Raw genomic sequence first — 19,654 nt, forward strand, 5'->3', positions numbered from 1 at the left:
GTGAACAGAAGGAATGTGGGTGTAGGTCTGATTTATTTGTGCAAATAAACAACTTCACTAGGGAAAAGCCTTCTGAAGCCCATGCCAGCTGCTGCCTCACCAAAATGCTACACATGATGATGTAACTGAATGGGTAGATTCAGGGAGACTAGTGGATGTAGTCTACCTTGATCTCAGCAAGGCCTTTGACACTGTCTCACATGACATCCTAGTGAGCAAGCTCAGGAAGTGTGGGATGGAAGAGCAGACAGTGAGGTGGATTAGGAACTGATTACAAGACAGAGTTCAAAGAGTGGTAATCAATGGTGCCAGGTCCAGCTGGAGAGCTGTAACCAGTTGAATCCCCCAGGGATCAGTGCTGGGTCCGGTGCTGTTCAACATCTTCATCAATGACATTGATGAGGGGACAGTGTGAGCTCAGCAAGTTTGTTGACGACACCAAACTGGGAGGCTTGGCTGGTACAGCTGAAGGCTGTGCGACCATCCAGAGAGACCTGGACAGACTGGAGAGCTGGGCACAGAGGAACCGAATGAGGTTCAACAAGGACAACTGCAGAGTCCTGCATCTGGGTAGGAGTAATAAACTGCACCAGTACAGGTTGGGAGGTGATCTACTGGAGAGCAGTCCTGTGGAGAGGGACCTGGGAGTCCTGGTGGATAACAAGTTATCCATGGGACAGCAATGTGCCCTTGTGGCCAAGAAGGTCAATGGAATCCTGGGGTGTATTAAGCAGAGTGTGTCCAGCAGATCAAGGAAGGTTCTCCTCCTCCTCTACTTTGCCCTGGTGAGACCCCATCTTGAGCACTGCCTTCAGTTTTGGGCTCCCCAGTTTAAGAGGGACAGGGAACTGCTGGAGAGAGTCCAGTGAAGGACTATGAGGATGATGAGGGAACTGGAGCACTGCCTTATGAAGAGAGGCTGAGGAATCTGGGGCTGTTTAGTCTGGAGAAGAGAAGACTGAGAGGGGATTTAATAAATGTTTATAAATATCTGAGGGCTGGGGGTCAGGAAGGGGTGGACAGGCTCTGCTCACTTGCTCCCTGGGATAGGGCAAGACGCAATGAACGTAAGTTGCAGCACAAGAGGTTCCACCTCAACACAAGGGGGAACTTCTTTACTGTAAGGGTCACAGAGCACTGGAACAGGGAGATTGTGGAGTCTCCTTCTCTGGAGACTTTCAAGGCCCGTCTGGATGTGTTCCTCTGATCTGAGCTAGATTGTATGGTCCTGCTCTGGCAGGGAGGTTGGACTCGATCTCTTCGTGTCCCTTCCAACCCCTGACACCCTGTGATCCTGTGACCTTTAAGAACATTGACTCCAAAGTTTCTCTAACTCTACCAAGCTTGGTGCTAACCCATGTCCCTCAGCCCCATATCCCTGCATCTTTGAAATATCTCCAGGTATGGGGGTCCACCTCCCTGGGGAGCCTCTTCCAATGCTTGAGAACCCTTTCAGTGAAGAAAAATTTCTTCTAATATTGAACCTAAACCTCCCTTGGTGCAACTTGAAGCCTCTTGTCCTGTCACTTGTTACTAGAGAGAAGAGACGGACACCCACCTTACTACAACCTCCTTTCAGATCTCCCCTCAGCCTCCTCCAGAATAAACAACCCCAGTTCCCTAAGCTGCTCCTCACCAGAACTGTTCTCCAGACACTTCACCAGCTTTGCTGTCCTTCTCTGGACCCACTCCAGTACCTCAATGTCTTTCTTGGAGTGAGGGCTTCAAACTGAACCCAGTACTCAAGGCATGGCATCACCCATGCTGAGTACAGGGGGACAATCACTTGCCTGGTCTTGCTGGTCAGGCTAAATTATATATAATCAGATCATATAGATTATAAATGCTATTGGAGAAGATGAAGGTGGGAAATTATTCTCTATATACAGAGTAATATGGAAACTTTAAAGTAAGAATTGACAATGACAAAAATGCAAAGCTGGCAATTAGTCTGTTGAAAGCCTACAGCTTTATCCACTGTATCAAAAAAGAAAATTGAACAATTTTCACTAATGCATATTAAACAAGACAGTAGGCAAAGTATAAAGAAAAATAAGTAGTCTTGCAAAATTTAAAGATTTGTGGAATGGGCTGCCTACGTGCATACCATATATGAAGAAAAAAAAAATTCAAGTTATATTCAGGAAAAAAATATTAGGCACACTATTTTCTCTTCCATCTAAGATTTTTTGGTGTATTTTAATGAAATCTAGTTGCTATACAAATATAATCAAAGAAGTTTACCTTTCAAGTGGGCCACCAAATTTCTTGTAACTCTTGATAAACCTAGTAATAGAAAATTTTGCAGTTAAAAAATATATACTTAACTAGAGTGCTTTTAAAAATGCTTTTGTAAAGTCTTAGTACAAGGCTATGTGGATAATGCAAAGAAAATAAGAACTAGAGTAGGACAGCTTAGTATATCAAGATAACCCACATTTAAAGCCGGAGTTCCATTTTGTTTAGTAATTGATATAAATAAAGAAAAGTTTCACAAGACAAAGACTTCAGCAATGTAATGTGTCTAATTGTAAAAATCACGTGTGTATTTATACTAAATAGAGTATTCAGATATTATGTTAGACTTCTCATAATAAAGAAGAGCTAGTTGTAGTTTCAAGGTGATTTTAAATCTTCAGAAAACATAACATGAAAGATAAAGGAATACAAGAATGTCCCTGACAAAATCAGCAAACCATTATATGTTATCTGAAATGAAAAGGAAATAAGATTCTTTATGGTTATTTATATAATTAAAAATATTTTTAAGCTTTATGGCATTTTAGAAAAAAAGGAATACTTAAATTACAGAGGCAAGGTAGCATTTCATAAACCAATTGAAGTAAAGCAAAAGTACTTTTAGCACCAAATGCTGATGTGATCAGCTGTACAGATTCACTTATGCATTGGTTTTGGCTAAGATAAAGTTAATTTTCTTCAGAGCATCATATCTTCCAGTATGTTTTGGATTTGTGACCAAACCAGTATTGATAATACAGGGATGTTTCAGTTACTGCTGAGCAGTGCTTACACAATCAAGGTCTTTTCTGCTCCTCATATGACAGCACCAGCAAGTAGGCTGGGAGTGCACAAGAAGTTGGGAGTGGACACAGCTGGGAGAGCTTAAGTTTTAAAAAGCACCATATAACATTAATGCAATTACAATTGCAAGAAACACAAAACTGAACAAATCTCACCAATTTTTTTTAGGTATTTAGGTTAAATGATAAGTAGAATGTTTTATATGTGGAGCTAAAAAAAACAACCCAGGTCACTCATTTTAGAAACTGGTTTTTGAAATCACTGTCTTCAGGAGATGCAGAAAGAATAAAACATGTTAAAAGACTGTAAATGAATTGAGAAGACTTTTCAATCTCAGTGTTATCCTTCACCAAAATAGTTGGAAATCCTGAACATATTAGTTATGTAAGCATCCCAAAGTACACAGAGTAAAACCTTAAATGACTAGAATAAATATTTCCAGCTAAATTCAGGAAAAGACTGTTTTCCATATTTTCCAATTCTAAAATTATTATATAAAAAAAAAAAGTTTTGTCCCCCCCATATCTTACCGCCTAATCTCTGCATCGTTAAATCCTTTAATATTTTCTCGAGGAATAGTTCGTGGTCGTCCACGTTTTTTTGGTCGTTTTTTTTCTGATATGGAGTCACTATCAGATCCAGAGTATCTTCTGCTCTTATTGCGTTTCCCTTCACTTCCATTAAAGCTGATCTGGAATTTCAGATAGAGGAGTTCAAAGCTATGTGACTAAAGCATTTTATTAATGCGTCATCTAACTGGTCAAAAGTGTGTGTGTGTTTGTGTGTGTGTGTGCCATGCATGAAAACCACTCTATCCAATACTACAAGCCAAAACACCAGCAATGAAAAAACAATAAATCAACAACACAATAAAAATCAAAGTTAGTTGGTAAAAAACTAGAGATACCTGTTTTGCACAGTTTCTCATCCTTGGGAGCAAATATATTTCTTCAAGCTCTTTTTGTCTTTCCTCCTCTTCTATTCGCTGCCGCTGCACTTCTGGGATGATTTCTTCCCAGTTTCTTAAATTTTGTTCTGGTTCCAACTCAATGTCATCTTCATCCATATTGGAAAAGTTAGCCACCTTATGTATTGGAACATAAGCATTTTCACCAAATCAATATATGACACAAGTAAAAAAACACTACTGTCCTGGCAAGGCAGAAATCCTACCAAACTGATTTTGGTCACTGCTCTCCTCCTCCCCTAGCAGGGTCCAGGAGTTGAGTTGATGAGCAGACTAAATAATGGGGAGTGGCTTCAGCAAAGCTGCCCTGAAGGCTAGCAGCCAACACCACTTGTCAGGTGTCTTGTGCAGCCCCTCCACGTGCTGGTGTAGTTTGAATTCATTGGACAAAATAAGTGATACATGTGCCTATTTGCCAGTGTGATTTTCAAAAGGCATATTTAATTGGGGAATGATTTTAAAATGCGCCTTTCCCTCCTCTTTTTCCCTCTGAATTTTTACACCAGGGATCATAATCACGATTTTTGGAAGACTCTTTGTACAGGAAACTTACTAAGGGATCAACACATTGTGAGTACATATGCTAGAGTTAATGCTAAGGCTACATAAGAGTAGTTAGAATTTTTTCCTGTTTTCACAGAAACATCCAGGTTGGAAAAGCCCCTCAGGATCACCAAGTCCAACCTATAACCCTACTCTACAACATTCACCTTAAACCATATCCCTAAGCACCACATCCAAACGACCCTTAAACACATACAGGGCTGGTGACTAAAACACCTCCCTGGGCAGCTAATTCCAGTGCCTGACCACTCTCTCCATGAAAAACTTTTTCCTAATGTCCAATCTAAACCTACCCAGTCTCAGCTTGAGGCCATTCCCCCTTGTTCTGTCTCCAATTACCTGTGAGAAGAGCCCAGCTCTCCACAATGTCCCTTCAGGTAGTTGTAGACAGCAATGAGGTCTCCCCTCAGCCTCCTCTTTTTCAAACTAAACAGCCCCAGCTCCCTTAGTCACACATCATGAGATTTATTCTCTGGGCCCTTCACCACCTTTGTTGCCCTCCTCTGGACCTACTCCAGCACCACCACATCTCTCTTGTATCGTGGTGCCCAAAACTGAACAGAAGATGTGACCTCACCAAAGCTGAGTACAAGGGGACAATCACCTCTACTCCTGCTGGCCACAGCATTTTTAATACAAGCCAGGATGCCATTTGCCTTCTTGACCTCCTCTGCACACTGCTGGCTCATATTCAGCTCCTGTCTATTACAACCCCTAGATGCCTTTCTGCCAGGAAGCTCTCCAGCCACACTGCCCCAAGCCTGTAGCTTTTCTTGGGGTTGTTGTGACCCAAGTGCAGGACCTGGCATTTGGCCTTGTTGAAATTCATCCCATTAATGTTGGCCCATTCATCTAGCCTATCTAAGTCCCTCTGAAGAGCCTCTCTACCCTCATTCAAATCAACACTGCCACTTAACTTGGTGTCATCTGCAAACTTACTGATGATTCTCTATCTGAATCAAGATTGTCAATAAAGATGTTAAAAAGAAGTGGTCCCAACACAGATCCCTGAGGAACACCACTAGTGACCAGATGCCACCTGGATTTAACTCCATTGACCACCACTCTCTGGGCCCTCCTGTCCAGCCAGTGCTTTATCCAGGAGACAATGTGCTCAGCCAAGCCATGAGAAGCCAATTTGTCTACAAGAATTTTGTGGGGAACAGTATCAAAGGCTTTTTGAAAGTCTAGGAATACAATGTCACCTGCCTTTCCCTCATCCAATAGCCAGGTGATCTTGTCATGGAAGGAGATCAGGTTGGTCAGGCAGGACCTGCCCCTCATAAACCCATGCTGACTTGGCCTGATCTCCTGGTCATTGTCTACATGACATATGATAGCATTTGAGATGACCTGCTCCATGACCTTCCCTGGTACTGAGGTCAGACTGACAGGTCTACAGTTTCCCAGATCTTCCTTTCTGTCCTTCTTGTAGATAGGAGTTACATTTGCTACCTTCCTGTCCATTGGCACCTCCTCAGTTAGCCAGGACTTCTGGTAAATAATGGAAAGTGGCTTGGCGAGCACATCTACCGACTCCCTCAGCACCTTTGGGTGCAGCCCATCTGGCCCCACAGACTTGTGTACATCCAAGTGACGCAGCAGGTCAGTGACCACTTCCTTGTTTATAGTGACGTTGTCATTCCAATTCCCCTCCCTGAGTCCTACTTCACAAGGGTGGGTGCCCAAGGCACTGCTGGATCCAGTGCTAAAGACCGAGGCAAAGTAGGCATTGAGCACCTCAGCCTTCTCCTCGTCCTCAGTCACTAGGTTTGCATCTGCATTCAACAGGGCATGGAGATTTTCTCTAGTCCTCCTCTTGTTGTGAATGAATTTATAGAAACATTTTTTATTATCTTCAACAGCTGTAGCTAGGTTAAGCTCTAGCTGTGCTTTGGCTCTCCTCATTTTCTCCCTACATAGTTTCGCTACATCTTTATAGTCCTCACGAGAGCCCTGCCCCCTCTTCCACAGGCCATAGTCTCTCCTTTTGTTCCTGAGGTCCAGCCAAAGGTCCCTTTTTAGCCAGGCCGGATGCCTTCCCTGACAACTTGTCTTTTGGCACACAGGCACAGGCTGCTCCTGTGCCTTTAAGACTTCCCTCCTGAAGTGAATCCAACCCTCCTGGACTCCTAAATTCTTCAGGATAGCTTCCCAAAGGACATTGTCCATCAGCCTCCTAAACAGGCCAAAGTTTGCCCTCCAGAAGTCCAAGGTGGCTGTTTTATTAACCCCTCACCTTTTTTCCCCAAGGATAGAGAACTCAACCACCTCGTGACCGCTGAGCCCCAGACATTCTCCAAACTTTACTTCCCCCCACTAGTTCTTCTCTGTTCACAAGAAGCAGATCCAGGAGGGCACCTTCCCTGGTTGGGTCTCTCACCAATTGTGTAAGGAAGTTATCCTCCACACACTCCAGGAATCTCTAGGACTGTTTCCTCACTGCTGTATTGTATTTCCAGCAGACATCTGGGAAGTTGAAGTCTCCCACAAGAACAAGGGACAGCGATTATGAGACCTCTCTCAACTGCTTATAACAAATTTTATCTACCTCTTCATCCTCATTGGGTGGTCTATAGCATATTTCCATCACAGTATTGCTCTTGCTGTCCTTACTCCTGATTCTCACCCATAATGGCTTGACCCTATCATCACTTTCATTAATTTGTGTAGCTTCATATGCTTCCCTAACATAGAGGGTCACTCCACCACCTCTTCTACCTTGCCTATCTCTTCTGAAGAGTTGGTACCCTTCAATTGTAGCGCTCCAGTAGTGGGAGTCATCCCACCAAATTTCTGTGATGGCTGCTATATCATAGTTACCCTGTAGTACAATGGCCTCCAGCTCCTCCTGTTTATTGCCCATGCTGCGTGCATTGGTGTATAAACATTTCAGGGGGGGAGTTGAGTACATCATTTTAAACCTTGGTGGGGGGGAAGTCCTTCTTGTTTAAGATACCAAGACACTGCTCCACAAGTGATTGACTACTACCCCCAGGATTCTCATCAAGGCCAGCTACATCCCCATCCTCCTTTGAAAATAGTTTAAAGCCTTGTCGATGTGCCCAGCCATCTCATGTGCAAGGATTCTTGTTCCCTTATGGGACAGATGAACTCCATCTGTCGCCAGTAGATCTGGTGCCAGGAACAGTTCCTATACTTCGTGTTCCTATTTTCCACATTCTGGTTGTTTAAACTGTTTAATTCTGTGTTTATAAATACCCTGTGTGCAAATACTTATTGTTGCCTGAAAATCCAAATGAATTTTACAGGATTTTCCTGAAATTTGAATATTAATAAATAATATTTGATAATCATAAACAACAATAATAATTAATATTAGATATTGATTTTGTATCAACCACACACAACAAATCTAAACAACAACAAAAAGATGTAACAAAAAAAACCCAACCAAACCACCACAGAATTGGGATCCACTTCATATTTTAAATGTTATACATGTCAGCATATCTGGCATTCACATTTACATGAGGGCTGAAAAGAATTTCTAAAAGTCACCACCTAAGTACTCCAAACTTTATTATCTGTTTTCAGAAGTACAGGTGCTTAACAACATAAAGCATTAAATGAAATTTAGCTCTCCCTAGTATTCTAATAATTAAATCAAAGACTAACTTATTCGTGAATTTCTATTTTTGTCAGCAAAGTACATAATGTATTTTTAAATGTTTGCACTGGCAGTAATTACTCTGCATAGGTGAAAAGACATTCTGTGACAGAGTTGACTTATTGTTGTGCCTGTTTCATAAAAATGAAGAAAAGATTAATAGGTGTACAAAAGAAGAAAAAGTAGTATTTATAAAGGAAAGTAAGGGAAGAAGGAGAGAACAGAGCAATACCTTGAACTGTGAAAGCAACTCATCTCCTACAGTTAATGGGCCTGGCTCATTTTCTCGAGTTTCAGCTCTCTTTAGGATTTCATCTATATCCATTTCCTGAAACAGAAGTTTATCTTTACAACAAAACAATTAAGACATATTTTTAGTTTCTCTGTCCATCAAGTGTAGATTAAATGTTCCTTTTACCTGAGGCTCCTCTTCTTCCCCTTCAGGTTCTTTAAAAAGTTCCTCAGCACCAAACTTCAAAATTGCTGATAACTCTTCCTTATTAAAAGGTGGTGAGCTGAAACACAGAAAATTTCAGATAAACACATTTATCTTAGTGATTTTTTTAATCATTTAAACTTGATTTTGACTTAAAAGCTATATTTAATACATTTTTTTAAATGTACAGACAATATACTTTGCACTCTTTACTTAGGTAACTCCTTAGCATATTTTTTTTGCCTTTTATTAACCAAGTAAAATGACTTGCATTTCTACTGATATGGTTGTGTATACTTAAGTTTGTATGAAAGAGTAAACAAATATACCTGGAAGGAGTAGAGCCTGTATGTAGGATGGTTTTCCCTGTAGTGTCCATTCTTTGAATTACTAAGTGATCTAACACCATCTTTTTCTTAGCTCTTTCAAGAATATCTTCTTCTACTGATCCTTTTGTGACTAGCCGATAAATATTTACCTATGCATATTATAAACAAGACTTTATTTACATGCTCAAAAAGTACACATGAAAACAATATTCAGATGTAGTTAACAGAAAACCCTTAAGCAACAACAGAAGTGTTAGTTGTGATCAAAAATCTTCTAAATCTTATTGAACTTGTATTTCATATATTAAACTAATGGTTACCATAGTCTCTACATAAATTATTGTGCTGGTTTGAGACTAATTGAAATATTCTAATGAGAGATTAGATCATTGGTTGTAGAAGAATAATAATGATAAAGTCTATATCATTCATTGGTTTGCTAAAAAGGATAAAAAGCCAAAGTATAAACAATTTCTTCCTTTTTGCTTTTCAGCATCTGTTCCCTTCAGATCTCTTCATTCCTCTCTAATATCTTCCATTAACCTTGGTGAACGGATAACAAGTAAGCTTTGCTGATTGTTTTCTGTCTGGGAGAGAGAGAGAGGGTGGCATTGAGCTCCTTCTGGGCTTTTCTTCTTTGTCCAGGAGGGAATTTGTATTTCTGTATTTCTAAATTGTATATAATTGTAAATACATGCAAATATATTGTGCATATATGCTTTTAAAATTTATCTTTGATGTAAATATAGCTTTATCTTACTTCCAAGCTGTCTGAGCTGGTCTGGTAAAATTTCACTTGTGGGGGGAAGTTCCTCAACCCATTACAATTATTTAAAAAAAAAATCTTAGACCTCTCCTCTTTAAACTTCTGTGATTAGGCACAGGCATGGCCACAAGGAAAAGTGTTATATCTGATTAATACTTGAAGTCTTCTGCAAGGAAGAACTGCAAAGAGGACTACAAGGTATTTAAATAAAACAGATGTGCACGAAGTATAGCAGTTACAAGTCCACAACTCCTCCTTACTCATCCATATACTACAGCTGTTGTGCAATCTCTCTGTAGGGACATTTAATTATTTTTAAAGCCAAATTTGCATTATTAACATCTTCAGACATTCTTGGCAGGTACTTGTTATTCTCAAAATACGTGAGGACTGTGATGGTCCAGACAGACAGTTTATGGCTACCAGATGAAACCCTCCTTCAGGTTTGGAGCTTAAAAGACAAGTGTACATACCTGTTTCTTCTGTCCAATCCTATGAGCTCTAGCCTGTGCTTGCAGATCATTCTGCGGATTCCAGTCAGAATCAAATATAACTACAGTGTCAGCAGATGCCAAGTTTATACCTAACCCTCCAGCTCTGGTAGACAACAAGAAGCAGAAGTCCTGAAATTATGAAATAAGAAATAGCTTTATATATACTGGCTATAATACTTCTTCCAGGAAACAATATGATACTTCTTTATATGCTCTGTGGAACAGACTATGAACTCATACACTTCTTTAAGTATATGATAAAGATGTTTGACTGACTTTAAATAAATAAGGTGCTACCCATGGCTAGTGCCAGTTGATCACTATTAGAATAGACTAGACTATTTCAATTGGAAGTGACCTATAATCATCTAGTCAAACTGTCTGACCACTCCAAGGCTGACCAAGAGTTAAAGCATGTTGTTAAGACCATTGTCCAAATGTTTCCTAATGTCAAGTCAGAATTTCTCCTGAAGTCCCATGTCCACACATTTTTTGAATACCTCCAGGGATGGTGAATCCACCATCTCCCTGGACAGCCTGTTCCAATCCCTGACCACTCTTTCTGTAAAGATATTTTTCCCTAATCTCCAACCTAATCCTCCCTGGCACAATTTCAGGCCCTTTCCTATTGTTCTGTCACCTGATATTAGGGAGAAGAGACCAACTCCCACCTCACTCCAGCCTCCTTTCAGGGAATTGTAGAGAGCAAGGAGGTCTTTCCTCAGCCTCCTCTTCTCCAGACTAAAAGACCCCAGTTTCCTCAGCTGCTTCTCACTAGACCTGTTCTCCAGACTCTTCACCTCCTTTGTTGTCCTTCTCTGGACACACTCCAGCACCTCAGTGTCCTTCTAGTAGTGAGAGGCCCAAAACTGAAGACAGCATTTGAGGTGCAGTCTCACCAGTGCTGAGCACAGGGGCATAATCACTTTCCTGTTCCTGCTGGCCACACCACTGCTGATGGTGTTCTGATGGCCAGGATGTTATTGGCCTTTTTGTCCACCTGGACAGACTGCTGGCTCATGTTCAGAAGGCTGTCAACCAGAACCTCCAGGTCCTTTTCTGCCAGGCAGCTTTCCAGCCACTCTGCCCCAAGCCTGTAGTGCTGCATGGTGTTGTTGTGACCCAGGTGCAGGACCTGATCTTGTTAAATCTCCTACAACTGACCTTGGCCCATCGATCCATCCTGGCCAGATCCCTCTGCAGAGCCTTCCTGCTCTCAAGCAGATCAACACTTTCACCCAATTTGGTGTCATCTGCAAATTTACTGGGAGTGCACTCAATTCCCCCATTCCAATAATTGACAAATATATTAAAGAGAACTGACCCCAGTACTGAGCCCTGGGGAACCCCACTAGTGATCGGCTACAAACTGAATTCAACTCCATTCCCCACCAATCTTTGGGCCTGGCTATCCAGACAGTTCTTATCCCACAGAAGCATCCACCCATCCAAGCTATGAGCAGCCAGTTTCTCCACAGATTCACTGATTGCATTGGGTTGGAAGGGACTCTCAAAGGTCATCTTGTCCAATCCCCCTGCAGTTAGCAGGGACACCTCCAACTAGATCAGGATACCCAGGGACACATCAAGTCTGATCTTGAATGTCTGCAGGGATAGGGCCTCAACCACATCCTTGGGAAATCTGTTCTGGTATTTTACTACTCCTATTGTAAAGATCTCCTTCCTTATGTCTAACCTAAATCACCCCTGCTCCAGTTTCATACCATTGCCCCTCATCTATTGCTATGTGCCCTTTTAAATAGTCTTTCCACAGCTTTTCTGTAGGCCTCCTTCAGATATTTATAGAATCAGAGAATCATAGAATGGTTTAGGTTGGAAGGGACCTTAGAGTCCAACCTCTTTGCCATGGGCAGGGATGCCTCTCAACTGGACTCAGCTGCTCAAGGTCTCATCCAACTTGTCCTTAAACACTCCCAGAGAGGAGGCATTCACAACCTCCATGGGCAGCCTGTTCCAGTGTCTTACCACACTCATAATGAAGAACTACTTCCTAAGATACAGTCTAACCCTGTTCTCCCCCTTGTCCTATTGTTAGACACCCTCATGAAAAGTATAAAAAGTATGAAAAGTTCCTCCCTAGCCTTCCTGTGGGATGCCTTCAGGTATTGGAAGGCAGCTATAAGATCCCTCCAGAGTCTTCTCTTCTCTAGACTGAACAACCCCAGCTCCCTCAGCCTATCCTCATAGCAGAGGTGCTCCAGCCCTTGGATCATTTTTGTAGCCCTCCTCTGGACTCACTCCAACAGCTCTGTGTCCTTTTTATGTTGGGGACACAAGAACTAAATGCAGTGTTCAAGGTGGGGTCTCACAAGAGCAGAATAAAGGGGAAGAATCCCCTCTCTTGACCCGCTGGCCACACTCCTCTTGATGCAGTCTAGGATACGATTTGCCTTCTGTGCTGCATGAGGGCACTGATGGCAGATGTTGAGCTTCTCATCAATCAGCACACCCAAGTCTTTTTCTTCAGGGCTATTCTCAACCCACTCTGCACTCAGCCTCAATTTGTGCCTGGAATTGGTCTGACACAGATGCAGGACCTTGTACTTTGATTTGTTGAACCTCATGCAGATTGCACTGGCCAACTTCTCAAGCTCGTTGAGATACTTTTGGATGTTATTGAAATGTAGTTGTAATGTCTCCCCAGAGCCTTCTCTAGGATGAATAACGTTAACTTTCTCAGCCCATCTTCATAGGAGAGGTGCTCCAACCTTCTGATCATCTTTGTGTCCCTCCTCTGGACCTGCTCCAGCAGGCTTATGTCCCTCTTCTGTTGGGGGTGCCATAGCTGGACACAGTACTCCAAGTGAGGTCCCACCAGAGCAGAGTGGCAGAATTGCCTCTCTCAATCTGCTGGCCAAGCTTCTTTTGATGCAGTCCAGGATGTGATTTGCCTTCTGGGCTGCAAGGCTGGCTCATTTCCAGTTTCCAAACCACCAGCACCCCAGGAGGATGCTGTGGGAAATAGCATCAAAAGTTTTATTGAAGTCCAGGTAAACAACATCCACAGTCTTTCCCTCATTCACTAAGCAGGTCACTGCACTGTGTACCTGCTCATCTCACAGTTGGATAATTTGTCCATTAGGGTGCTGTGAGGGACAATACCAAAAGGCTTACCAAAATCCTGAAAAACTACATCCACCACCTTCCCTCCATCCACTAGGCAGGTAATCTTATTGTAGAAGGATCTTAAATTACTTAAACAGGACATTTTCTTTTGAACCCATGTTGACTGTGCCTGGTGATTGCATTGTCCTTTAAATACCTTTCAGTAGTACCTAGTATGATCTTCTCCATAAATTTTTCTGTGTACTGAGGTTAGACTAACAGCTCTGTAGGTCTCTGGATCTTCTATTACCCTCTTTTTTTTGCAAACTGGAATTCCATTGGCTAGCTTTCAGTCAGTAGGGACCTCCCCAGATTCCCAAGACCTTTGGTATATGATTGAGAGGGGTCCTGCCATAACATCCACTAGCTCCTTCAGTAATCTGGGTTGAATCCCATCAGGTCCCATGGACTTGTGAACATTCAGATGATACCAATGGTCGTTACAATTTCAGTGGCCAGAAATGTAAAGTCACTGTTCCTGTACTCATGGTCTTCCAACTTGGAGGATTGGACAGCCCAAGATCAATCAGTATTAAAGACTGAGGGGAAAAAAGCATTGAATGCCTCTCCTTTTTCTTCTTCCCTATTTGTCAGTATGGTGGAAGTCCCCAAAACTGTCCAAAATATGTCCAAGACATGTCCCTACATGTCACAAACTTTCCTTCCCCCTTCCCTCTTTCCTGGGTCTGGGCAAGGCAGGAAACAGACAAAGGCCTTGGCATCTAGGAGTCTGAACAACAGGACTTGTTTTGGAAACTGCCTTTGTGTTGGCAAACAGGGTTAAGAGGATTTACCTCTGGAGGGCTTGATGCTGAGCAGTACATCTTCTATTTTTGCTCAAAATAGAAGATTACTGGTTAATGTTTGTGTTATTCTCTATTGCTATTGGCCAAACATTATTTCGGCAATGTTTGAATTCAGAGATTTTGGTAAACAAGCATTGTTGTTGTTGTTGCTGCCTGTGCCTTGTTTACTCCCTGCCCTGTGTAGCTGAAAAGCCTGCTTTGCCCGTGGATCGTGAGTGGGAGACACCAGGAGCTGCCCGTCTCAAAAAATGAGACGGGGTCCAAGGTCTATTTTGCCCTGAACTGGGAAGCAGCCACCTTTGGCAATCAGTAGACGTTGCCTGGCTACAAGTGAAGCCGTATCGGGTCGCAGCCGTGGACCATGCAACCCAGATGAACCCGGCTGCAGCCTGGCTGTATCATAGAATCATAGAATCATAGAATCAACCAGGTTGGAAGAGACCTCCAAGATCATCCAGTCCAACCTATCACCCAGCCCCATCCAGTCAACTAGACCATGGCACTAAGTGCCTCATTCAGGCTTTTCTTAAAGACCTCCAGGGACAGTGATTCCACCACCTTCCTGGGCAGCCCATTCCAATGGGAAATCACTCTCTCTCTATCTGTGAAGAACTTCCTCCTAACATCCAGCCTAGACCAACCCCGACACAATTTAAGACTGTGTCCCCTTGTTCTATTGCTGGTTGCCTGGGAGAAGAGGCCAACCCCCACCTGTCTACAATGTCCCTTCAGGTAGTTGTAGACAGTAATAAGATCACCCCTGAGCCTCCTCTTCTCCAGGCTAAACAACCCCAGCTCCCTCAGCCTCTCCTCATAGGGTTTGTGTTCCAGGACCCTCACCAGCTTTGTTGCCCTTCTCTGGACATGCTACAGCACCTCAACATCTTTCCTGAATTGAGGGGCCCAGAACTGGACACAGTACTCAAGGTGTGGTCTGACCAGTGCTGAGTACAGGGGAAGAATAACCTCCCTTGTCCTACTGGCCACACTATTCCTGATGCAGGCCAGGATGCCATTGGCTCTCTTGGCCACCTGGGCACACTGTTGGCTCGACTTCAGCCTACTATCTATCACTACCCCCAGGTCCCTTTCCTCCTGGCTGCTCTCCAGCCACTCAGTCCCCAGCCTATAGAGCTGCTTGGGGTTGTTGTGGCCAAAGTGCAGAATCCTGCACTTGGCCTTGTTAAATCTCATCCCATTGGCCTCTGCCCACCCATCCAGCCTGTCCAGGTCCCTCTGCAGGGCTCTCCTACCTTCCAACAGGTCAACACCTGCTCCTAGCTTGGTGTCATCTGCAAACTTTCTGATGCTGGACTCAATGCCCTCATCCAGATCATCAATAAAGATACTGAACAGGACTGGGCTCAGCACTGATCCTTGGGGAACACCACTAGTGACTGGCTGCCAACTGGATGTGGCACCATTCACCACCACTCTCTGGGCTCTGCCATCCAGCCAGTTCTTGACCCAGCACAGAGTGAATCTGTCCAAACCATGAGCTGCCAGCTTGGCTAGGAGCTTCTCGTGGCAGACAGTGTCAAAGGCTTTGCTGAAGTCCAAGTAGACTACATCCACAGCCTTCCCCACATTCACCAGGCGGGTAACCTGATCATAAAAGGAGATCAGGTTCGTCAGGCAGGACCTGCCCTTCCTAAACCCATGCTGGCTGGGCCTGATCCCTTGGCCATCCTGTAGGTGCTTTGTGATGGCACCCAAGATGACCTGTTCCATGACCTTGCCTGGCACTCAGGTCAGTCTCACAGGTCTGTAGTTTTCTGGCTCCTCCTTACGACCCTTCTTGTGAATGGGTATCACATTGGCCAGCTTCCAGTCTTCGGGGACCTCTCCATTGAGCCAGGACTGCTGATAAAATTATGGAGAGTGGCTTGGCCAGCTCATCTGCCAGCTCTCTCAGCACCCTAGGGTGGATCCCATCCGGTCCCATGGACTTGTGGGGATCCAAGTCTCTTAGCAGGTCCCTTACTTCTTCCTCATGGATTAGAGGGGGATTATACTGGTCCCTGACTCCATCCACCACTTCAGGAGTCCAGCTGTCCTGGAGACAACCTGTCCCACTATTGAAGATTGAGGCAAAGAAGGTGTTAAGCACCTATGCCTTTTCCTCGTCCTTCGTCACTATATTCCCCTCTCTATATAATAAGGACTGGAGGTTGTCCTTGTCCCTTCTCTTGCCATTCATATATTTAAAGAAACATTTTTTATTTTCCTTGACAGCCATGGCCAGCCTAAGCTCCAAGTAGGCTTTTGCCTCTCTAATTTTTCCTCTACAAGACCTAACAACTTCCTTGAACTTTTCCTGGGACACCTCCCCTCTTTTCCAAAGGTGATATACTCTCTTTTTAATCTTTAATTCCTTCAGCAGCTCCCTGCCCATCCAGTCTGGCTGCCTCCCTCGTCGTCTCGTCTTCCGGCTCAATGGCACTGCCTGCTCCTGTGCCTTCACAAGTTCTTTCTTGAAGTAGGTCCAACCTTCCTGGACCCCTTTGTTTTCAAGGGCTTTTTCCCAAGGAACTTTCTGAATTAGTTCCTTAAATAGGCTGAAGTCTGCCCTTCGGAAGTCCAGTGTGGAGGTTCTGTTGATGCCCCTCCTGGTTTCTCCATGTATTGAAAACTTTATAATTTCATGGTCACTGGACCCCAGGCAGCCTCCAACCACCACATCCCCTACCAGGCCCTCTTTATTTGTGAGCAGCAGGTCAAGCAGGGCTGCCCCCCTGGTAGGCTCACGTAACAGCTGGGACAAGAAGTTGTCTTCCACACATTCTAGAAACTTTCTAGACTGCTTCTTCTCTGCAGTGTTTAAGTCCCAGCAGATGTCTGGTAGGTTAAAGTCACCCACCAGAACAAGGGCAGGTGATCTTGAGGCAGCCTCCAGTTGTTTAAAGAGTAATAAATCAACCTCTTCTTCCTGATTGGGTGGTCTATAATAGACTCCAACCAGGATATCAGTCTTGTTGGCCCTCCCCTTAATTCTCACCCATAATGACTCAACTTTGTCATCCTTGATTTCTACCTCCATGACATCCAGAGCATCCCTAATATACAGAGCCACTCCCCCGCCTTTTCTCCCTTGCCTGTCTCTCCTGAAGTGTCTGTAGCCATTGATTACAGCACACCAATCATGTGAGCCATCCCATCACGTTTCAGTGATGGCGACAATATCATAGTTTTCCTCCAACACCAGAGCTTCCAGCTCTTCTTGTTTGTTACCCATGCTGCGTGCATTAGTGTACATGCACTTCAGCTGGGCAGCTGCTTTTACCCCTATCTCTAGCCTACCATCCTCAATTTCCTTTGATTTATCTCTAGTCCTGTCGTGTTTAACCCCCTCCCCCTTCCATTCTAGTTTAAAGCCCTCTCAACAAGCCCAGCCAGCATATGTGCCAGGGTCCTTCTCCCCTTCTGTGTCAGTTGTATCCCATCTGTTGCTTGCAGACCTGTGGTAAGATGAAGTTCCCCAAGATCAAAGAATCCAAGAATCATGTTACAGACCTGGGGACCACACCCTGCTAATCATGAGCAGAGCCTAGCCTCTGCCGCAAGCGAGAGCAGGGGGACACTGGACAGCCCCGCACGCATCGCACTCTCAAGACTGCTACTGACCTTCGAGCCTGAACCTTGCCTTGTCCAGGTGGTAAGCCAGTCCAGCAGTACTCTGTGAGTCAGGGAGTTTCCCCCCCACACTAAAGAGCTGCATCGCCATGCCCCGCAGACGCTGGAGCAACACCTCCAGAAAGTTTTCCTCTGGAGCAGCCCCATCACCATGTGGCACAGTTTCCATGTGGATGGAACCATCTTTGTGCATCCACACATTATTTTGGATTATAAATATTGCAACTCTGGGACACTGAGTTTGTGAGTAAACTAAACATTTTCTATAGAAGTTTTGTAAAAGTTCTGAGCCTGCCACCTCAATTTAAGTGGCATATTGCTGAGAAAAACTCTTTCCAGTTTAAAATACTGTTTATGAATTTGGGTTTTGTTTTAAACTGTTTATAATTGCCACCACCGAACATCCAAACCTGCAAATATTGTTAATAAGCTCCAGATATTGTTTTATATTAATACATAATAATTAATATTTTATTAATATATCGACATATTTTCATATTTATAACAGCCAGATGACCACCCTCAACAAGTATCATCCAAATATTTTCTTTAGACTTCCTCTTGCTATTAACATACTTTTTTTTCTTGTTGTCTGACACCACATTGGCCACTTTCAACTCTAATTGATCTTTGGCCTTTTGTGCCTTTTCCCTGCATATATGAACCATGGCTCTGTAATCTTCCTGTGAAGCCCAACCTCGCTTCCAGAGATCATAGAATGGTCAAGGTTGTAAGGGGTTATGGGCAGGGACACGTCCCACTAGACCAGGTTTCTCAAGGCCTCATCCAACCTGGCCTTGAATACCTACAGGGAGGGGGCATCCACAACCTCCCTGGGCAACCTGTTCCAGTGTCTCACCACCCTCACTGTATAGCATTTCTTCCTAATCTCCAGTCTAAATCTCCCCTCTTCCAGCTCAAAACTATTCCCTCTCATCCTATCACTACAGGCCATTGTAAAAAGTCCCTCCCTAGCTTTTTGTAAGCCTTTCAGGTACTGGAAGGCTGCTGTAAGGACTCCCCGAAGCCTTCTCTTTTCTAGGCTGAACAGTCCCAACTCTCACAGTCTGTACCCATAGGGGAGGTGCTCCATCCCTCTGATCATAGTTGTGGCCTCCTCTGCTCCAACAGTTCCATGTCCTTCTTGTGTTGCCAGCACCAGAACTGGATGCAGTACTCCAGGTGGGGTCTCACAAGAGCAGAGGGGAAGAATCACCTCCCTCATCCTGCTGGACACAATTCTTTTGATGCAGCCCAGGACATGATTGGCTTTCTGGACTGTAAGTGCACACTGGCGGCTCATATTGAGCTTCTCATCTACCAGCACCCCCAAGTTCTTCTCCTCAAGACTGCTCTCAAGCCACTCCTTGCCCAGTGTGTATTTGTGCTTGAGATTGCCCCAACCCAGGTATGGGACTTTGCACTTGGCCTTGTTGAACTTCATGAGGTTGGCTTGGGTCCACCTCTCACGCCTGACAAAGTCCCTCTGGATGGCATCCCTTCCCTCCAGCATGTCAACTGGATCACACAGCATGGTGTCATCAGTGAACTTGCTGAGGGTGCACTCAATTCCACTATCCATATCACTGACAAAGGTGTTAAACAGCACTGGTCCCAGTACTCACCCCTGAAGGATGCTACTTGTCACTGGCCTCCATTTGGACATTGAGCTGTTGACTGCATCTCTCTGAGTGCGGCCATCCAGTCAATTCCTTATCCAGTGAGTGGTTCATCCCTCAAGTTCATGCTTTGCCAATTTGGCAAACAGGATGTCACATGGGACATTGTCAAATGCTTTACTGTGCTAGTTTGAAGCAGGCTAGAATGTTTTGGTGAGAAGAACTAGATTACAGGTTGTAA

The 19,654-nt window shown here is 44.0% G+C and overlaps 1 protein-coding gene across 8 annotated transcripts in view; it reads right to left on the minus strand.

Moving 5' to 3' along the window:
* LOC135192841 (chromodomain-helicase-DNA-binding protein 1) overlaps positions 1-19,654 on the minus strand; it is a 272,474-nt gene that overhangs the window by 120,973 nt on the left and 131,847 nt on the right. For all 8 annotated transcript variants that reach the window (XM_064176221.1, XM_064176217.1, XM_064176220.1 and 5 more), the window contains 7 exons: positions 10,209-10,358; positions 8,970-9,118; positions 8,623-8,719; positions 8,437-8,532; positions 3,950-4,126; positions 3,573-3,733; positions 2,245-2,286 (listed from right to left, as the gene is read on the minus strand). In XM_064176221.1, coding sequence (XP_064032291.1) covers positions 2,245-2,286; positions 3,573-3,733; positions 3,950-4,126; positions 8,437-8,532; positions 8,623-8,719; positions 8,970-9,118; positions 10,209-10,358 — 872 coding nt within the window. The remainder of the gene's footprint in view (positions 1-2,244; positions 2,287-3,572; positions 3,734-3,949; positions 4,127-8,436; positions 8,533-8,622; positions 8,720-8,969; positions 9,119-10,208; positions 10,359-19,654) is intronic.

The sequence above is a fragment of the Pogoniulus pusillus genome, chromosome W, assembly GCF_015220805.1.
Source record: "Pogoniulus pusillus isolate bPogPus1 chromosome W, bPogPus1.pri, whole genome shotgun sequence".
In the NCBI taxonomy this organism is placed as follows: Eukaryota; Metazoa; Chordata; class Aves; order Piciformes; family Lybiidae; genus Pogoniulus; species Pogoniulus pusillus.